The sequence below is a fragment of the Elephantulus edwardii genome, unplaced genomic scaffold, assembly GCF_000299155.1.
Source record: "Elephantulus edwardii isolate Elephantulus edwardi_28Jun2011 unplaced genomic scaffold, EleEdw1.0 scaffold00138, whole genome shotgun sequence".
In the NCBI taxonomy this organism is placed as follows: domain Eukaryota; kingdom Metazoa; phylum Chordata; class Mammalia; order Macroscelidea; family Macroscelididae; genus Elephantulus; species Elephantulus edwardii.
The window spans coordinates 2368022-2388003 of NW_006399888.1; the positions used below are offsets into that span (position 1 = coordinate 2368022).

General features: G+C 48.2%; 1 protein-coding gene across 1 annotated transcript in view; it reads right to left on the reverse strand.

Annotated features, from left to right (window-relative positions):
- The window catches only part of RASSF2 (Ras association (RalGDS/AF-6) domain family member 2), a 25661-nt gene extending 22289 nt beyond the window's left edge, over nucleotides 1–3372 (reverse strand). Inside the window, exon 1 of the mRNA XM_006894224.1 lies at nucleotides 3305–3372. Within this exon, the coding sequence (XP_006894286.1) occupies nucleotides 3305–3363 (59 nt within the window). The 5' untranslated portion in view covers nucleotides 3364–3372. The remainder of the gene's footprint in view (nucleotides 1–3304) is intronic.
- Between the last annotated feature and the right edge of the window lie 16610 nt (nucleotides 3373–19982).

The following is a 19982-nucleotide window of genomic DNA, read 5'->3' on the forward strand; positions in this document are numbered from 1 at the left end:
CAAGGAGCAGCCTGGTTTAACCTTCTCCAAGATGAATCTGTTTGTTTTCTTGGCAGTCCATGGTACATTCAATACTCTTCTCCAGTACCACAGCTCAAAGGCATCAATTCTCCCTCTATCCTCCCTAGTCATTGTCCAACTCTCTGATGCATAACAAGTGATTGCAAAGACCATAGCCTGTATCAGACGCACCTTAGTCTCCAGAGTTAGACAAGTAGGCAGTGTTAATATCCACAGACAAATACATGCCTCAGCCCTGCCCCTCCCCAGCCTTCCCTGTACACTCTGAGTTCCGAAAAGACTACTACTGCCTGCACCAGACGCAAAGTTTTTAAACTTTTCCAAAGATTAAAAGGGTTAGATCTGGGTCCCACCGATCGACACTTTATGGATAAGACCTTATTGTATGTCCAGAAACTTCTAAACTTTTAGCAGTGGTGGAATGAATAAATAACAGGAAATATCATTACAAACAAGAGTCCTTGGTGGCATAGTGGCCAAGTTGTAAGGCAAAGTCTGGTGGTTCAAAGGCAGCTGTCTGCCTCCATAAATGTTTGCAGCCTTGGAAGTCATTCTATTCGATCCACAGGTCACGATGAGTTGGAATCAACTTGACAGCAAGGGCTGAGTTTAGGTACGATCACACAGTGGAATATTACAGAGTGCTGAGAGTAAGAGTGAATTACAACCACATGTGATACATGATCCTCAAAGGTATTATGTAGAGTGAAGGAAGCCAGACTTTACAAAAGAACACACAGTGCATGATTTCATTTGTATAAAGTTTGAAATTCAGAATGTTAAAATTGAAGATATAGCTCACTTGGGGGTTACTGACAAGAAGTGAGTGCACACAGGTTTCTTGGGCTTTTGCAACATCCTGTTCTTCATTTAGGTGGTAGTTCCACAAGTAGGCCTGGTATCAGGCCTCTGAAGTACGAGTTCTAAGGTGACTAAGTCAGAAAGCACAGCTCTCCAGAGATAGCGAGAAGTGGATGGATGTTACACTCCATTATCGGAGAGATTCCTCACCAAACCCAAGAATCTGAGGGTTGTTTTTTGTTGTTATGTGCCTTCAATTCAACTATGAGTCATAATAATCCTATGAATAATGGCTCTGAACCTTATCCTCTTCTGAGCCAATCTGTTTCTGATACACCTGACTCCACTGCCACAGTCACTGTGTCAATCAATTTCATCTAGGGTCTTCCTTTTCTGTGCTGACCCTCTAACCCTTCCAAGCACGATGTCCTTCTCCAAGGACTGGTCCCTCTTGATGACATGGTCAAAGCATGTGTGACAGAGCTTCAAAATCCTTGCCTCCAAGGGGCAAGGTGGATGTTATCATATTCCATGAGCTTCTGGAAACTGTGGAGCTGGCCACAGGAAGGGGCCCAAAGAGGCTGTTGTGTTCCTTAGTCAAGAGGCAACCAAGTTCTCTCTAATCCCAGCCCCTCAATGGGGAGGTTTTAGGCTGTGCCGGGCCAAACCAGTTAGAAATTCCATGAAGCTCCTATTAAGTCAAGCCTAGATGAATTGGAGTAAGAAAGCTGAAATGAATTTAGGTGAAAATGTGCTTTCAGACAGCTTAACACAAAAGCTGTTTGGTATTTCAGAGCACATGAATCTGAAATTAGGATTTAATGTTATTGGCCCGTTAATGTCCCTGAGAAAATCCTCCGATGAAGAAAAGGAATGATCTCTCTCTCACACCAAAGTGTGTGTATGTGGGATCACGTGTGTCTCAAGGGCTTAAGACAGTCTAAGCCAGGCGTCACAGAGTCAGTGCCAACTGTTGCGAAGGTCTTCAATGGCTCCCTTTTTTGGAAGTTGATGACCAAGTCTTTCTTCTAAGGAGCTTCTGGGAGGCCTCCAACCACTAAGCTTCCGGTCAGCAGCTGAGTGCGTTGACCATTTGTAACACCTGAGGACTCTGAACACAATCTGTTGTTGTTGACAATTGCCACTGAGTCAACTGCCAACCCGTGACCCTACATGTGCAGAAAGAACTAGGTTTTCAAAGGGACTCTGGTGATCTAGTCCACAGGAGGGAGTTACGCTTCTAAACCAAAGGTCCCATCTCTCTGATGGTTCAGATGCACTGTCCACTCTGAGGGAGAGAGATGGGCAATTGCCTCTCATGTGATTCACAGCCTTGGAACCTCAACAGAGGGTCAGCTCTGAGTCACCTCTGAATCCACAGCAGTGAGTAATGAGTATAGGATTTTCAAAGCTTTGATCGTCCAGAAACAAATCACCAGGCTTGTCTTCCAAGGAGTCTTTGGGTGGATTTAGACCTTTCAGTTAACAATCAAGTACTGAAATAATAGGCACTGCTGGAAACAAAACAGATATTTAAAGCATAACATAGATATTTGTGTGGAACATATCAAATATATGAAGCTTATAATTTGAAAAAGAAAAAAGAGAGAGAGAGAAAAAAAGAAAAAGTCAACTTGTGTTTAGTCCTTGTCACATGTGCAAGGACCCGTGAGTTCAAGGAGTTTTCATGCCTCAGACTCAACCTTGCTCCCATGGAGTGGATTCCAACTCATGGTGAGCCTCTGCTGGGCCCGTCCTTCTCCCACAGAGTTCTCACTGGATTCAAACCACTGGAGACACACAGCCTTTTGGTGATCAGCACAGCACACAATGGATTATGCCGTCAGAGCTCCTACCATGCCTGATAGGTGCCATCAAGTCGACTACAACTTACAGTGACCCCACAGACAGCACACCGGAACCCTGCTCTATCCTGAGCCATCCTCATCCTCTCTGATATGCTCAAGCTCACTGTCAGGGTCACAGTGCGTCAATCCATGTTGTTGAGGGTCTTCCTCTCTCTGATCCTCCGTCTTTCTCAGCCTGATGTCCTTCATGTCTATCAAGCAATAAAACTGTCTCCTTCTTCTAAAAAGGTATCTTTACCATGTTCATTGGAACCACAGCAGCACATGGACATAGCACCCACTCAGGTGCACCCCTCCCACCCCCCACCAGCGGCCTCACAGATAGGACATGAGCAGCCACCTCCTCTTTCAGGAAGCCCTCCAGGACCTCACCTCTTTTGAGGTCTCAAGGGTGAGGCTTAAGGTTTCCAGACCCACTCTCTTCCCTCTCTGACCAGGCAAGAGGGACCCTCACTAGTCCAAGCTTGTCTGTTTAGCCCCTTCTCTTTGAGAAGGGAAGTCCCAGCTCTCTGAGGCACAGAGAAGGCATCTGTTCCTTTTCCATCCACCCTCACCCAACAAGCCTGACACAGGACTGGCCCCTGGGAATACAATGTTCAAGGAAAAACTCTTACTTGGAGATGTATTTATCTTGTCCACAAGGGACTAGGGATGTTTGGCCGCTGTAATCCATTCTTCCTTTCTCTTCTCATCAGAAGACGAGGCCTGTGTCTGAAAGAAGAAGAAAGGGGTTAGTCTGAGATTGTGCCCTGAGAACTCACTGGAACGGAGAGAAAGGCGCAGGTGGACACAAAATCAGGACGGCATGGGCCTCTGTCACAACCTGCAGCCCACGCTGACCCCAGGCTGGTGGACAGCAAGCTGCTACCACCTCCGCTCACATGGCCCCTGAGGACAAACACCAGGACAGGCAATGGTGACCTCGAAGACTTCCAGGAACATATGCTGCCAAAGCCGGAGGAAAGGCAAGACACCCAGTTGGGAACCCAGCGTTCTCCTCCCCCTGCAAGAAGTTTCACAACATAGACCTGAGATTTACAGGCCAAGGACCTGGCTCTGGTTCCCAGCAAACTCCTGAAAACAAGACTGAATGCAACAGATATGACCACGGTCATTATCAGAACACAACCATGAGAAAAAACAAGCAGACTGCCTGGGAAAAGAACCACACACCATCAAAACTCAGGTTACAAAATTAGGTACACATGATGAGCTCGATTTTACTTAAAATATGAAAATATATGCATGTATGTGTAAGTATTCAGTTATGTGTGTATTCTCCCCAAAAGTCCACAATCACAGAGGCCCCAGGTCTTACAGAAAACTGCCCCATGGGGTTTTTCTTAGCTGCAATTTTTACAGAAGGAAATTGACAGTACTTTCTTCTGTAACATCACCAGGTAGGTTTGAACTGCTAACCTTTAGTACAGTCTCTCATTGCTGTCTGGTTGGAGTCAACCCAGAGCTGATTTTCAATTGGGTTCCAAGCTATAAATCACTCTGGAGGAGATTGCTCATTTTTCTCCCGTGGAGCGACTGGTGGATTTGAACCACCAGAGAAATGCAGTCTTAGGGTTAGCAGCCCAACTACGGATGCCTGTGGACGACACTACCAGAGCACCTTTGCACAGTAACTGAATGCAAACATTTGACCCCCACTTCCCCTCCCTACGCCCCATCCTAGGGACTGGATTGGTTTTTTTCACCGCTCTCATAATAAATTACCACCAAATAAAACTTAAAAACATACTCATTTGCAACAATGAATGAATGGAAATCCAAGTTCTCTATAAACTTTTATTAAAATATCAATTTAAAAAAATTGATATCCTGAGCAAAAAAACAGAAACAATACTAATTTACAATCTCAATGGTTCTGTAGGTCAAGAGTCCAACACCAAAGCCAAGGTCTGGGCTCCACTGTGTTTCTTTCTACCAGCTCCAGGGCAAACCCTTTTGCTTCTTTTTACAATGTCTGTTTCTTTCTACCAGCTCCAGGGCAAACCCTTTTGCTTCTTTTTACAATGTCTGCAGGCCACCTGCACTCCCTGGCTCATGGCCCCTTCCTCCATCTCTACGGCCACAACAGCGCTTGACAGCTTTGCACTCAAGAGTATTCATGTCACATGTGGTCTCTTAGGCTGGGTCCTTGAGAGATGGTGGATGAATAAAGAGAAAGAGAGAGATGATGTGGAAGAGCTTATGTACTTAGAAAGGCAAGTCCGGGTTTATAGGTCAGATTTCAAGATGGAGTCATCTGGCACGTCCAAAGGTAATTGTTGGGAAACAGGGTCACAGACAGCGGCTCTGAAGAATGATGAGACCAAAGTCACCAGGTATGGCAGGCCACTGGGTTCATTCTGGAGCCCACAAGCCAGAGAGCCAGATGTAGGTCTGCCAACTCACTCTCCAGTTTCTTCAACAGAGTCCAACCATAAATACCACTCAGGCCACAGCCCTGCAGAGACCTGCCTTTAATCAGATATAAATGATCATATTTTCAGATCTCCTTGTAATCCTGCCTCATTAACATCATGATGTTGCTGTTAAGTGAAGCTCAGACTAGTGAGAAAAGTGTTCTTCCTTCTTTCAAGTAAGCCCTGGTGGCGCAGTGCATACGTGTATGGCAGCTAACAGGAAGGTCAGGAGTTCGAACCCACCAGCGGCTCTGAGGGAGAGGGATGGGCGACCTCGTCCATGAAAGACCTACAGGCTCAGGAAGCCGATGGAGGGTCGACGTGAGCCAGGAGAAGCTCGAAAGCAATGGGTTTGGTCTTGGTTCACAGCACCCCCTGGCGCCTTCCGGGCTGGTGCTCAACTCCCAGCCAAAAGGCCCTTGGCAGACAGGGCTGCTAATCTGGTTCTGAAAGGTCACAGCCCCAATTCCCATGGACTAACTCTAGCCAGCACACAGGGACCCAACACAACAGAACCAAAAACAAGAGCATCTATTTAAAAAGAAATCCCATCAAAGTTATTTCTATGTACATGCAAACTTAGGCATTCAATAAACACACATCTGGTGGCCTAGAGATAAGGAGTTATGCTCCAGCCTAAAGTCTGAATCCCCAGTTGCTCGAAGGGAGAAAGATGGGCAGTTTCCTCCCATGTGATTTATAGCTTCTGAAAACCTGTTGGAGGATCAGCTAATCAGTGCCTTAGACTATACTTTTTGTTCATTTTGATTTTGAACTTCACTGTTCCTCCAACTGGGTGGAGAATGGATTGAGATGAATACAGAAGTGGGAAGGGCAGGTGAGGTGCCTGAGCAGGGAAGGGAGAGTGGACGTGGAACCACTGAGTCTAAAGAGGTTAAAGAAGCAAAGGCCAAAGACACAGGTGTCAACAAGTCATTTCTGAAAAGCGGACATGTTGCCAGTCCAGATGTGGGCTGCAGGCTGAGGGCTAAAGAATGACACCAAGGCGGCCGGGGAGGACTGGCAGAGGCAACTGTGCCACTGTCACAGGCCTGAATGAGGAGACAGGTCACAAGGAGACGACACTGAGGACTCAAAGGGCTCCCAGGAAGCCTAGCAAGTCAAGAATGACCCAAGAAGTGGAAGCCCAGAAGGAGACAATCAGGAAGAAGGAAAACCTGAGGAGAATGGCATTCTGGGAGCCAGACATGGTGCCCAGGGGTCGAGGGCACAACCCCAGCACTGACAGAGCCCCAGGAAGGGAAGCCCAGGGTATCCTCTGATTTCAAGCACACACAGGCACGGGGACTTCATTCTGAACTAGTCACTAGCTTGACTAGAGTGGAAGCTAGATTTAATGGGGCCTGGCCAGCAGCAGGCCTCACACCCTGAAAACTAAAATGTGCTTCTTCAGTCCGAATAAAGATGTATCATCCTCTCATTACTGCCTCTGCTCCTTCCACTCTCTGTTGTCATTTGAGAACCTCTCATTTCCTCTCTCTCACTATCCCTCTCTCCGGCCCGCCTTCCTTCCATCCCTCCATTCCCTCCAGTTAAGTCTTTGTCCTTTATCTATTTTACTTATTCTCCTCCAAATTCTCCAGCGAATCTTCTAATTCACTGCCTGACTATCCTGTAGGGCCCTCTCTTTTGTTCACTGCCTCCATCCCGGCCTGCAATTTGGTGATTTGATTTTGCATCTGAAAGCAGTCAGTCCCGCTCAGGAGACAATTCCCTTCTGATGTTGTGTCCTATTGAATCGCACCCAGAATACCAACTAGAGTTGACATCTCTGCTGTAGACAGCATGACTGCTTGGTACTAGAGAGAAAAACAGACCAAAAAAGTAATTCAGACTCAAGTATATTTATGGACAGAGAAGATGAGTAGCATTTTAAAAGCAAGGGGAAAAACAGGGATCAAAAAGTTACACATTAAAAAATGAAAGCACAAAGCAATGGTAATTAATTTTATCAAATGTAATGTACAAATGATTGTATAACACACTAAGCACATGTACAAAACATGATGTATATGAATGATAATATGCCAACAATGAAACTTTTTTAAAAAAATGAAAGCTTAAAATGCTAGAATAAGATATAGGAAAGTATATACGCACATGTATGTTATTTCTTTTTAAAAAAATATGGAAGTTCAGGTACCTAGTGGCTTCTTTTTACAAAAAAATATTATTATTTGTGTGTGTGTACCATCAAATCATATCTGACTGGTACAGGAAGAATTTGCCACTCCTTCTCCAGCACAGCATCTGGTGGATTCGAATCATGTACCTCTGGGACTGCAGTGCAGCTTCTTGCCACTAGGCCACCAGAGCTCCCTTACATATATGTTATTTCTGTTGTTATGTACCGTCACGTTTCAGCCTCTGAAAACCTGCTGGAGGGTCAGTAATGAGTTGGTTCTGACTTCATGGAGACGAGTTTGAGGTGTTTTTGGCTTTTTGTAGTATTCATTTTAATGAACGTTTACAGAGACTTAGGATTTCCATTCATTCAAAGGAGCTACTCTGGTAGCACAGTCCACCAATGGCTTCGAGGGAGAAATACAGGCAATCTCCTCCCACTAAGATTTACAGGCTCTGTAACTGCCGGAGAGCAGACTCCACAGCAGTGAGCACCTTCCGGTTTAACTCCCCTCTCCTTTGTCCTCCTCAAAGACAACATGTGCATCTCTTTTCACAACTTCCCGGCCATTAGCCCCAAAATCACTGGCCCCCTCCATATGCATGCAAAAGCTGGACAATCAGTAAGGAAGAGCAAACAAGACTGACTATATCCGTGTCAGGGTGCTCACTCATTTCTGTCAAGTCAGAACCAACTCGTATCTCCACGGGGCTTCAAGGCTAGAAATCACAGGAGAGGGTACTGCTCAGCTTTCTCCTGAGAATGATTGTTGATGGCGGAGGCCAAGCAGGACTCCGTTCTGTTGTCCACAGCATCACTATGAATGGAAACCAACTTGATGGCACCTCACAACAACAACTAAGACAGATAGCAGGGCTAACAAAAAGCCGGAAGTTTAGAGTTCAGCCTGACAGTCCTTAAATAGAGCATTGTTCCTCTCTCTCACAAGGAAGGGTCATGGAAGATTGTTTAAGGGGCTGGAAGGCGAAGTCAATTGACTATTTCCTCTGAGGGTGACTGCCAATATCTGAGGCCTTGGAGAGAAAGATCCACTGGCTGGTACTATTCCTCTGCTGGCCGTGTTATTAGTTAGCACTTACGATGCCCTCCTGGGCTCCAAGACGCCTTGTAAGAATAGTTTACAAGCATCGTTTCCCACAGTGCCTTGGGAATGTAGGGGATCCTCACCACCTCTGTGGAGAAGGGAAGGCAGGCAAGAGGGCAGAGGGGCTTCCCCCACCGGTCAGCACCCCAGGACAGGTCTGAAACAGCACTTAATCTCATCACCCAGAGAAAGACGACAGAAAGCTGGTAGAGAAGAAAGGAAAGATTTTCTCCAAGTAAGTGTTAATGTGGAGCTGCTGTGGGGAGCTGAGCTGCTAACCGAAAGGCTGTGCATCTCCAGAGGTTCGAATCCACCAGCAGCTCTGCAGGAGGAAGATGGGCAACCTTTTCCCACGTGATTCACAGCCTCGGGAACCCAGCAAAGGGTCAGCAACTGACTTGATGTCAGCGAGTGAGTGAACAAGTGAGTGGAAAAAAATACTTAAATCTACTGAGCTCCGTCTACCTGTTTACAAGCTGCCACCCTGTCACCTCCAACTCATAGCACCCCCACCTGTGCCAGAAGAGAACTGTGCTTGCAGGGTTTTCAGTGACGGGCTTTACAGAAGCAGATCACCAGGACTTTCTTCCACAGTGCCTTTGGGGAGACCTTCCACTAAGCAGTTGTTGTTGTTGTTAGGTGCTGTTGAGTCAAGTACGACTCATAATGAAACTGTGAACAAAAGATCTGAATCCTATTCTATCCTGCGCCGTCCTCACACTTGCTGACACACGAGAGCCCATTGCGGCAGTTACCGTACCAATCCACCTACCCTCCACCCTTCCCTGCATCACGTCCCTCTCCAAAGGAATAGCATCTTTTAGCAACATGTCCAAAGTATGTGAGGTGAAGCCTCATCATTCTTGCCTCCAAAAAGCACTCCGGCTGCACACTCTCCAAGACATGCATGTTCGTTCTCTTGGCTGTCCATGGATGTTCGCTGCTCTTCTCCAGCACCACAGCTCAAAGGCGTCTTTTCTTTTTTCTGTCAACTTTATTCACTGTGCAGGTCTCAGATGCATAGCTAGCAATCAAAATGACTATGGCCTGAATCAGACCCACCTTAGTCTTCAAACTGACATCATCACTCCCCAATAACTGGGAAAGGCCTCTAACTGTAGATTTTACCGGTGCAATGCGTCTCATTATTTCCTGACTGCTTATACCAAGGGTGTTAATTGAGGATGCAAATAAGATGAAGCTGTTGACAGTTTCAATCTCCAGTGGAGCATGTTAACTGCATTACCCAGGACCTCTAAACCCTATCTCTGATCAAGAACTCTAAATCAGTACAACTTCTCTCTAGCAAAGTCACTCAAAAACATAAAGCCTATAGTGAGCATGTACTGACGCGGAGCATGTCTCCTATGTTTGTAGTAACTATTTGGTTTGTCAAGGGGAGACACACACTTCCCAGGTCTTAGCTATGCGGGAGGCCTGTCAAGTCTCCAGCGAGCAGCCCTCCTTCCTGGCTGTAGTAGAAAACCTCGTGTCCTCAGCACCATGAACTGCCTGGGCGATGTCATTCCATTTGCACACAGAATGTTCCGGGCCCGCTTTTTATGTTTTTTTGAATGTGTGCTTGCTCTTCTCAGGCCCACACAAACTTAAGTGCTCCCAAGACGCCCGACCCCAAATTCCTTTTTCCTTTACAAACTATCTCCACTGGCCATGGGCAGTGTCAGGGGAGACCTCACACCCCAGCCTGCCCCTCCTCACAGCAATGATCGCCCTAACGAAATCCTCTGTCCAGTGTCTCCTTCCCCCAAAGACTCATTGCTTCCTCTCCCTGGGCCCACAGCTCCCCAGCCTGTGAGACCCTCCTGCAATCATTCCCATCACCGTTATCACCTCCCTGCAATCATTCCCATCACCGTTATCACCTCACCAAGGGAAGACGCTGATTTTACAGGCAGTCAGCTGTTTCAGGGATTTCTGGACACAATCAATGCCTGAGATAATTCCTTTCACACAATCCACTGAGGGCAGCTCTCCAGAGTAAAACTGCACTGGAGTGAGGGAAACACTGTATGGCAGGCGAAGGATTCAGTCCCATCACCTGGGAAGTTATGGAGTATGAACAGACTACAACTGCCACTCCTTCTGAAGGAGGCGGTGGGCCAGGCTTCTGCACCCCTGCCAATCAGTCCCTGGGGGAAACACATGGTTAACATGCTTAGCTACTAACCACACGTTTGGCACCTTGAATGTAGCCAGAGGTAACGCGGAAGAAAGGCCTGGCAACCTACTTCCCACAAAAATACCCTGCGGCGTGCATAATACAGTCACCATATCTGGGAATCAACTCTCCAGCAAATGTTTGAGCTTTTCTGCTTGTTGGGTTTTTGTTTCTTTCTTTTTTTGTGGTCAGGTCAATTAGTGGTGGAAGAGATGGGGGTGTCCTGCCAGGCATTTCTCAATGCTCACAACACAGATAGGAAAGGGAGGCCTGGGTGGGTCCCAGCAGCCGCCGCTATGTGTGCTCACCCACTTGGACGTGCAGCAACCTTCTTCCACCTGGGAGGAAGCAGCTGCCCACACAGGAGCTGTCGGCCTGTGCAAGGAGGTGCTCCCAACTCTAAACCAGAAAAATCCAGGCGCTGCAGAGCGGGTCCTTCTGCAGCTTCTCCCAGCCGCCCGCTCCCAGGTGCTTCCATCCTCCCACAGCTGGCTCACCCCGAAGAATTGAGGGGCTGTTCAAACCCAGAAATTTTCAGACTGAGCTTCCTACAGAGAGCAAACGCAAAGTCCTCGAGGATCTAGGCACAGACCCAATGGTCTCACCAATGAGTAGCTTCCTTATGTTCTCAGTGAATGTGCCTCTAAACTCCAGTGCCCTCCCTGTCGTCAGGGAATCCAGAGAGCAAATCATCATTAATCTGGGCTCAGAACACCCCTAGACGCTGGCTCATGCCTGCAGGTTCCCCTCCAGAGACAAGCGTCATTTGCCTTATTTATCCACTGGAAAGTCCCCAGAGGGAAATGGGGGAGATGCAGAAGAGAAAAGTGGGTGTGCCCCGGGGTAAATCCAAGTGAGAGGAGGAACCCTTTGACTGACTGTCTAACAGGAGACAGGCCCTGCAAAAGTGAGGGGCAGCGGGGACGGCCAATTTACTGGGTCCAGGCACTGCTAGGAGAGGAGAAAGTACAGGCTGAGGGGCGGGGAGGGCTGTCCACAGAGGATCATCCAGATGGCCAACCCTGCAGAGCCAGTCAACAGCTGGACCTCAGCCTAAACCAAAGGATGAAAGGGGAGCATCCAGCCTGGAAACAGAGGACATTTCAGAGGTTCTCAGACTTGGGTGCAAATCAGAATCTCCCCCAGCAGGAGAGGGGCATTCCCACACTCACTCATCTTCATCTAGTTAGAACTGACTCAAAGCTGACCCTCACTGGGTTTATGAGACTGTTCATCTTTCTCCTATTGGTCAAACCACCAGAGAAATACCGCCTTTGGTCTGCAGTACAACTTCCTATGAACCAAGCCAGCACATCTCCAAAGGGGAGGGGCAGGAAAGGAAAATTTCAGATGCCCAGGCTGCAAGGCACTCAAGGTGGAGCACCAGCATTTTCAACAGCTCCCCAGGTCATGTCAGAGATGTACTGCAATGGGAAAGTCAGGGATCTCTCCAAATTACTGAGGAGCATTGATGTCAGTTTGAGGACTAAGGTGTATCTGATTCAGGCCATGGTCTTTCTGACCATGTGCTACACATGGGAGGGCCGGACAATGAATAAGGATGACAGAAGAATAATTGATGCCTTTGAGCTATGGTGTTGGAGAAGGGCACTGAGCATCCCATGGACGGCCAAGAGAACAAACATATGTCTTGGAGAAACTGCAGCCAGAGTGCTTTTTGGAGGCAAAGATGATAAAGCTTCACGTCATATATTTTGGGTACGTTGCTAGAAGAGGCTTTATTTCGAGAAGAACGTCATACCTGGAAATGTGGATGGGTCTGTGAAAGAGAGGAAGACCCTCAAAAAGGTGGTCTGGTGTGTCAGGAAGCGTGAGGATGACACAGGATAGGATGGGGTTAAGATCTGTTGAGCAGAGGATCACTATTGTCATACTTGACTTAAAAGCTCCTAACAACAACAGGTCATGTCAACGCATACCTGGCTGGAATCCATCAAAGGAGGTTAGGATAGAGCCGAATGTTGACTCAGGCCCTCACCAAACAATTCTCCAAGCAGCCTTTCAAGAATGCTAAGAATTTTCGAAAAGCAAACTCAGTAGGATCCTTAGTGCCTCTCATTATTCTGGCAGTTCGAATCTACCCAGAAGTGCCTCAGAAGAAAAGCCTGGCTGTCTGCTTCTGGAAGGGCCCAGCCATGAAAGCCCTAGTGGGCAGTTCCCTCTGAAACACACGGCCACCTTGTGGCTCACCGCCCTTCCATTTCTAATACTTCAAAGAGGATTCTGTATACAGGAGGCGTGTACAGGGTCTGTAGGCAGAGCACTGACACAAAGGCCCCATTTCACAAGCCAGCCAGCACACCACAGACTCCAGGAAGCCGGCCCGGGGCCCCAAACCTAAGGCAAGGGGAAGCATTCCTGGGGGGCCTGTAGCTTCCCCTTTCTGTGCCCACTTCTTCTCTAAACCCAGCTCCTCCCTCTGGGGACAATCTGGGTCCTAGGTTAGAGGAGAGAGCTATCTCATTATTGTGTGCCGGAACTGACTCACAGCTGACCCTCCAGTGGGTTTTCAGAGGCAGTTAGTTAATCACACAGAAGACTACCCATCTTTCTCCTTCCAAGAGCTGGTGGATTCAAACCCCATACCTTTGGGAATTGCAGCACAGCTTCTTACCACTAGGCCACCATGGTGTCTCATACATAGCGTTAGTGCCTGGTCTGGCGGTCTCCTGAGGAAACCTGCTTCATTACTCAGAGAAAGTCCCCCACACTCCAGACCCTGGTGCTGGAGCAGGATGGCAAACAGGAAACCCCAGTCCTACTGCACTCCACTTGAGGAAGGAGACTTGAGCTGCAGGCTCTCATCAAGATCTGGGGGCCTGCCAAGATCAGGAGATGACAAGAGCCTCCACAAACGCAGGCTGCCCTGGGAGGAAACGTGCACATGGCTTCCACCTGCTTCGATTGTCTGGCTCTGCGGAATGCAAGGCCGCTATGGCCAGGCTGTGGACCCTCTGGGACTGGCCCTCCCTCCCAGAACTTACTTCCTCTTCCAGCCCAGTGTCGCCCACACCACGCCACACTCGTGGCTTCCAGTCACTGCCTAGGAGAGACCCAGTATCAAACGGCATCTTGGGGAGAATTGAGGTCAAAGTGTCTGCAGGTCCTCACCCCACTTCCTCAGCCTTGAGTGTGTGAGTTAAAGGCTTTGCCTTTACTCACTCTAGAAGAATGTCAGCATCAGGCAGAGGGCAAGGAAGGTATTAGGGAGCACAGAAGACTAGCTGGCTTGCCTGGTCTGAGGAGGGACAAGCAGGGGCTGATTACCCAATTAGCCAGGTAAGCACAAGCTGACTTGTGCTTATTTACTAATCTGCATTCATTTTAAATGTTTCTCACCACAGCGTGTGCTAATCCATCCACTAGAGATTAGCAGGTAAGCACAAACAAGCCTGTGTTTACGTGGCTTAAAGGAAAAACAGACAACGGGAACAACGCTTATCGGAACATAAGTGGAAGGGGCACAGCTCAAGAGAACTAGCAGAGGACCAGACACTATACACCCTAGACTGAACTTTGCCCCACAGATTGGGAACAGAATGAGCAGTCTTCATATTAACACCAAAGCCATAAACTAGAGTTTAGCCAGTAACTAGCTGTAGGAACAACTGCCTGCCTTCTGACTCATGACAAGCTGGTGTGTGTCACGGTAGAACTGGACTCCACAGGGTTTTCAATGGCTGCATATTCAGAAGATTGCCAGCCCTTTCTTCCAAGGTGCCTCTGCATGAACTTGAACTTCCAACCTTTCAGTTAATAGCCAAGCATGTTAACCATATACATTCCACAAAAACCCCATATCCCTTTCTTTGGATGAAGCAAATGAGGCACCAAGAAGCTAAGTAACATGTCCAGAGACACATGGACCGGGGTTCAAAGACAGAACTAGCTGTCTGTACAGCAGAAGCTCTTAATTCCTAGTCACTACAGCTCTTTCTGTGGAGAGCAGAACAGCCTTTGCCCAACAGAGCCACTCATCTGACCATACTCTAGGGCAGTAGCTTGTACTGGAATCTCCAGAAGAGCCTGGAGGGCAGGACCCACTCTCTGGATGGAAGGGACCTGTTATTTCTGGTGATGGAAAAGGTAACATGGAATGAAGATTACACAGTACACAGGGTACACAGTCCGATGGAAGCGCAATGTCACTAAAAAGTACGTAAGGGAGGGAGCTCTGGTGGCCTAGTGGCAAGGAGCTGCAACTACAATCCCAGAGGCGCACGGTTCCAATCCACCAGATGCTCTGCCGGGGAAGGAGGGACAGGAGATCTGATTTGACGGTACACTCACACAAAAATAATAAAATAAAATAAAAAAAAGTACGTAAGGGAAAGGGGCCAGTTGGTAACTGCTATGGCATGTGCAATTTTGAAACAACAGCAAAAACAATCAAAAATGTATGTGTAGATAGATGTTTATGTATGTATATATGTAAGCCTCTCTCTGTGTGTATAAATGTTGTTAGGTGCCTTCAAGTTGACAACTATCAATCGTATGAACAACAGATCTTAACCCTGCCCTATCCTGTGCAGCCCTCATCTCTGATAGATTTGAGCCCATCGACATGGACATGTGGTCAGTCTCATTGACATGTGTCCATCTCATTGAGGGGCTTCAATTGAGGGTCTTCTTCACTGGCCCTCAACCTTTCCAAGTATGGTATCTTTTTCCAAGGACTGGCTTTTCTTATGTTATTGTTAAGTGCCGTCAAGTCATAGGCGACTCATAGAGACCCTATGAACAAAAGCCCTCAACACTTGTGTGACTTTCACCCTTTCTCCAGGTTCATAGAGTTTCCAGAGGTATACGTATATGCAACTCTGTGACTCTGGGTGCACATATTCTTATAAATTACAAAGCACACAGGGGTCTCTGAAGAGCCCCTAACATGAAGCTCAAAGTTTCTTCCATGTTGCCCCTGCTAAGGCCTAGGTATGATGAACTTGGGTAAAGTGGGTGCATAGGAGTTTCAGTTAACCCCTGGAGTGCTGAGGAAGGGAGGTAAGTGGGTGACAATCTGCAGGAAAAGCAGATTCTACGGTGGATCCAGGGCACACACACGGGCCCTGTCCAGCAGCCTGGTCACTTGCGCTTGTCACAGAGTCATGACCTCAGCCACATCTCAGCCTCTGCCAAAGAAAACACGGGACCTCTCATGCTTACGAGCCCACAAACTGCTTCCCCAGAAAAATCTTTGCAGCCCTAAAGAGAAAGGTACAAAGCCCCTGTCCTCGCTCCTATCCCAGGACCAGCCCCAGCTGGCCAGCTCAGAGGAGGAAATGAAAGCCAGCAGGTGGCTGAGCTGGAGTTCCCCCAAGTAGGCCCCACTGGGAAGCCCCAGCTTTTCCACTAGGCCTTTCCGCATGCAGACCTGAATTCTGAGTATTTCTGGGGAAAAGCTGAGGCTGGGATTCCCGCCAGCAGGCTGGTGAGCAAGTTAGCGAGCCCTGGGATTCACCCAATTCACCTCACAGGCTCCTGGGGAACATGACTTGGTTATAAGAGAGTCCCTCCCACCAGCACCCATAAGCTTCTGATCATTTGGATAGAGGTTTGAAGGAAGTCCTTAATCTCTTTAATCTGTCAGCAGAGCACCAGGGTATCTGGGGGAGGAGAGCGGGAGTAAGGCATAAAGGAAGAAAAAAACAGATTTAACAGCTGGTGTGTGTGTGTGTGTGTGTGTATGAGTATGTGAAGGTGTCAGTGAATGTGTAGGCGTGTGTGTGTGTGTGTGTATAAATCAGTGTGTATGAATGTGTGTTTATGTGTGAATGACTTTGTAGGGGGGGTATATATGTGTATGACAGTTTGTGTATGCATGTGAGAAAGTTTGTAGATGTGCATGAATTGCCAAAAGAACAGACAGATATGTCATGGAGAAGGTGCAGCCAGAGTGCCTTTTGGAGGCAAGGATGATAAAGTGTTGTCTCACATACTTTGAGCATGTTGCTAGGAGAGGCTAGTCCTTGGAGAGGGACATCATGCTTGGGAAGGTAGGTGGAGGGTCAGCGAAAGAGAAGAAGACCTTCACCCAGGTGGGTTGACAGAGTGACTGCTGCAATGGGCTCTAGGGTGTTAGGAAGTGTGAAGATGGCACAGGGTCAGGACAGGGTTCGCGTCTCTTGTATGACTCGGCAGTAACTACTAACAATAAGAACAAGAAGAACGTGTGTGTGGATGTGAGTGTGAGAGAGAAAGAGAGAGACTGACAGAGACAGAGAATGTGATTGTGCATGTAGTCTACTAAAGACTCTAGCTCAGAAACCTACATTATAAGAGAGAGAGACAGACTGTGTGCGTGTAGTCTACTACAGACTCTAGCTCAGAAACCTACATTCTAAGATCCACACATCCCCAGGGAGTGGCTCGGTCATGTCCAGCTCCCTGAAGTGGTACTACTGGCACCTTCACTGGAGGGCCCAGCTAAGACACACACCTTCACAGGCTAATAGTCAACCAAGTGAGAACTTCTAGAGATTGGATGGACCCAGAAGGAGGAGGCTCTGATGGCACAGTCTGCAGAGAGCTGCACTGCTAATCTAAAGCTGCTGGTTCAAATCCACCAGCGGCTCTACAGGAGAAAGACGGGCAATCTCCTTTCATGTGGTTTACAGCCTCTGGAGGGTGAATCAAAAAACAAAAAAACAAACAAACACACACACTGAAGGGTATGAGATGGCTTTTAACTGGTCAGCAAAATGACAGAGAATGAGGGAAGAGGGACTTGTTGGAAGCAACATTGTTCCCAAGTAAAACAAGACGTCACTTTGTATGTCTCAAAAATCAAAGGTTGTTATCAACAGATACACAAATCCACTGGGATTCCAACTTATAGAGACCCTGTAGGACAGATCAGAAGGGCCACATACCCCATAGAGTATTTAAGGTTACAAATCTTTACTGCTGTAGACTGCCTCAGAGTGGCTGGAGGATTTGAACCACCAACCTTTTGAGTTAGCAGTCTAATGCTTAATTCACCAAGCCACTGAAGCTCCTTAGGGCTATCATGGAGTAGTTTTAACGTCCTACCTGGGCAAGGGCAATGGATGGGACGAATTATGCTTCCTCCTGTCTGATAATTAGGGAGGTTAATGTAACCTCCCCAGGCCACACTACAGGGACAAAAGAGTAGTAATCATCACTCTATGCCACCATGGCCCACTCGAGGGTCAGTGCTTAGATATTGCTGGCTTATCCAGGCAGGTTAGGAGGGGCTGTCTCTGGCCCCTCACTTCCTCCAACCCCAGGTTTCTTTAATAACCACACTTCCTGTTTATCAAGCGGTTTCCAAGTCAATGGCCTCTCTGGGACTCATCTCTGACCTCACATCCTCTTCTGACAGGGAACCCCAGCACTTCTTCCTTTTTTGGTGCTAGGGGCTGAGAGTGTGGGGTTGGTGTGCAGAGACCTTGGGGTTTCCTCCACTTGCTACCTGGTGCTCGAGTTAGAAACCCTAAAGCCAGCACTGATGGCCTCCTCCCACCCAGAGACGGGCAAGGACTTGGCCTTGACAAGCAGAGAGGAGGGATGGTGCGTGAAGGAAGCATCCAGCATTGTAACTGTTGTGTGTGGGTATCTTGTCGCCACTCCATCTAAGCCTCAGGAAGGCACTCCGCAGTGTGTGAGGGGAAATCCACCTCCCAGCAGGTCCCAGGCCCTTCACAGGGCCAGGAGAGGTGTTTCACGTGAGGGTTTTCAAGAACATTCCCAGGAAGCTGAGGGAAAGCTCTCCACAACCAACAGTCTGCACCCCCCTCTGCCCTGCTGCCCTTGAAGAAAAGTCACAACTCTCAAAGAAACCCAGGGATCTCTGCTTTGTTCACAAGAGTTGAGCTGCTCACCCAAATAGGGCATCTCTCTGGCGGTTCAAATCTACCGCAGACTCTATAGGTGAAGGTGGGCAATCTCCTCTCATGTAAAGTCAGCACCATAAAAAATGGAACGCCTCATCAATCTTCTTCAAGGCTCACCATGGAACAATCCTTACACATTTCTAATGGCTTCCCCTGAACAGAGGGGAAACTGAGGCAGAGTTTGATAACCAGACTTCTCAAGAACCCAACAGGCAGGTCTGTCCCGCCCAGCCCTCACTGACTCCCTTACTCTCTCACAGGAACATGAGAAGCTCAGGAGGCAATTAAAGCATTTGCCAGAGAGCAAGGTGGCCCAGAGAACAGCCACTTGACCCATTCCCACACCCTCAGAAGACAGCCTTGGGAGTGGCTTCCCGGCGCTGGGGCCATCAGCTCTGTGGCCTCCTCTCACTTCAGAGCCAAATAGCTGTGCCCCCTGCCTCCCAGCCTGTTGGCCCTCTATAGACACTATCACCTGATCCTTCACAGCATTTCAGGAGGGGCTCCTCAGAGACCTGAAGGTCCCAGGGTCCCCACGGTCTTAAAGTCCTTCTGCTGTCCCAGCCAGGCTGACCCTGTCTATGGGCAAAGCCTTCGGCCGTCATACACACAGCCACAATGGGATAGGAGGCAGAGTGAGCTCAGGGTTTGCAAAACGCAGAGGCAGCTGGACACAACCAAGGCTTCTTCTCAGCAACTGCCAAGAAGCTGGAGGCAGCAAAACCCCTTCAGCCTGGGCTCGAATGTGACTCACTGGGCAGCTGTCAGAGGCTGAGCGAGCCACACCTGCCCTCCCAAACCCACCACCAACTATGGAAAACCTGGAATGGGACAATTCAGCAGTAGACAGACACTGCTTCGGTCACCTCTGAGGTTAGCAGGGTTGCACTCTTCAAATCCTGGCCACCTGTCCTTCCTGCCAGGCTGACACGTAGATCTAATTCTCCAGGACCTGCCCCGGGTGATGGCAGCAAGAGTGGGGAGGATGGCTGGAACCCTGGGCCTGACCGTGGCATCCCTGGGTAGCACCAACACTCAGCTGCTAATCAAGAAGCTGGAGTCTGCCCAGGGGTAGCGCAGAAGAAAAACCTGGCAACCAACCTCCCAAAATTCACCCTAAGAAGAGCCTATGGATACTGAAGTGGTGTTCATGGCGGTGGACTGATCTGGAAAAGGATACCAAGAATGACTGGATGGACAACTGGAAAAACATAATCAAAAGAAATTAATCACACAAGTAGACAACTCCAGTAGCCTAGTGGTTAAGAAGCTGCACTGCAATCCCAAACGCACATGGTTCAAAGCCACCAGCTCCTGGGCAGTAGAAGGATGGACAATCAACCACCCCACCCCAACCCCCCATGTGATTTACTATCTCTGAAAACCTGCTGGAGGGTCAGCTACGGGTTGGTTCTGATTCAACAGCACACAACAACAACAACAGGCATTATCACAATGATACATGTGGTGGTGTGTATATCTTCACCATAACTGTTTTTTAAAAGCTTGATGGGAGGGAGTCTGGTGGCCTAATGGCAAGAAGCTGTACTGCAATCCCAGAGGTATGTGGT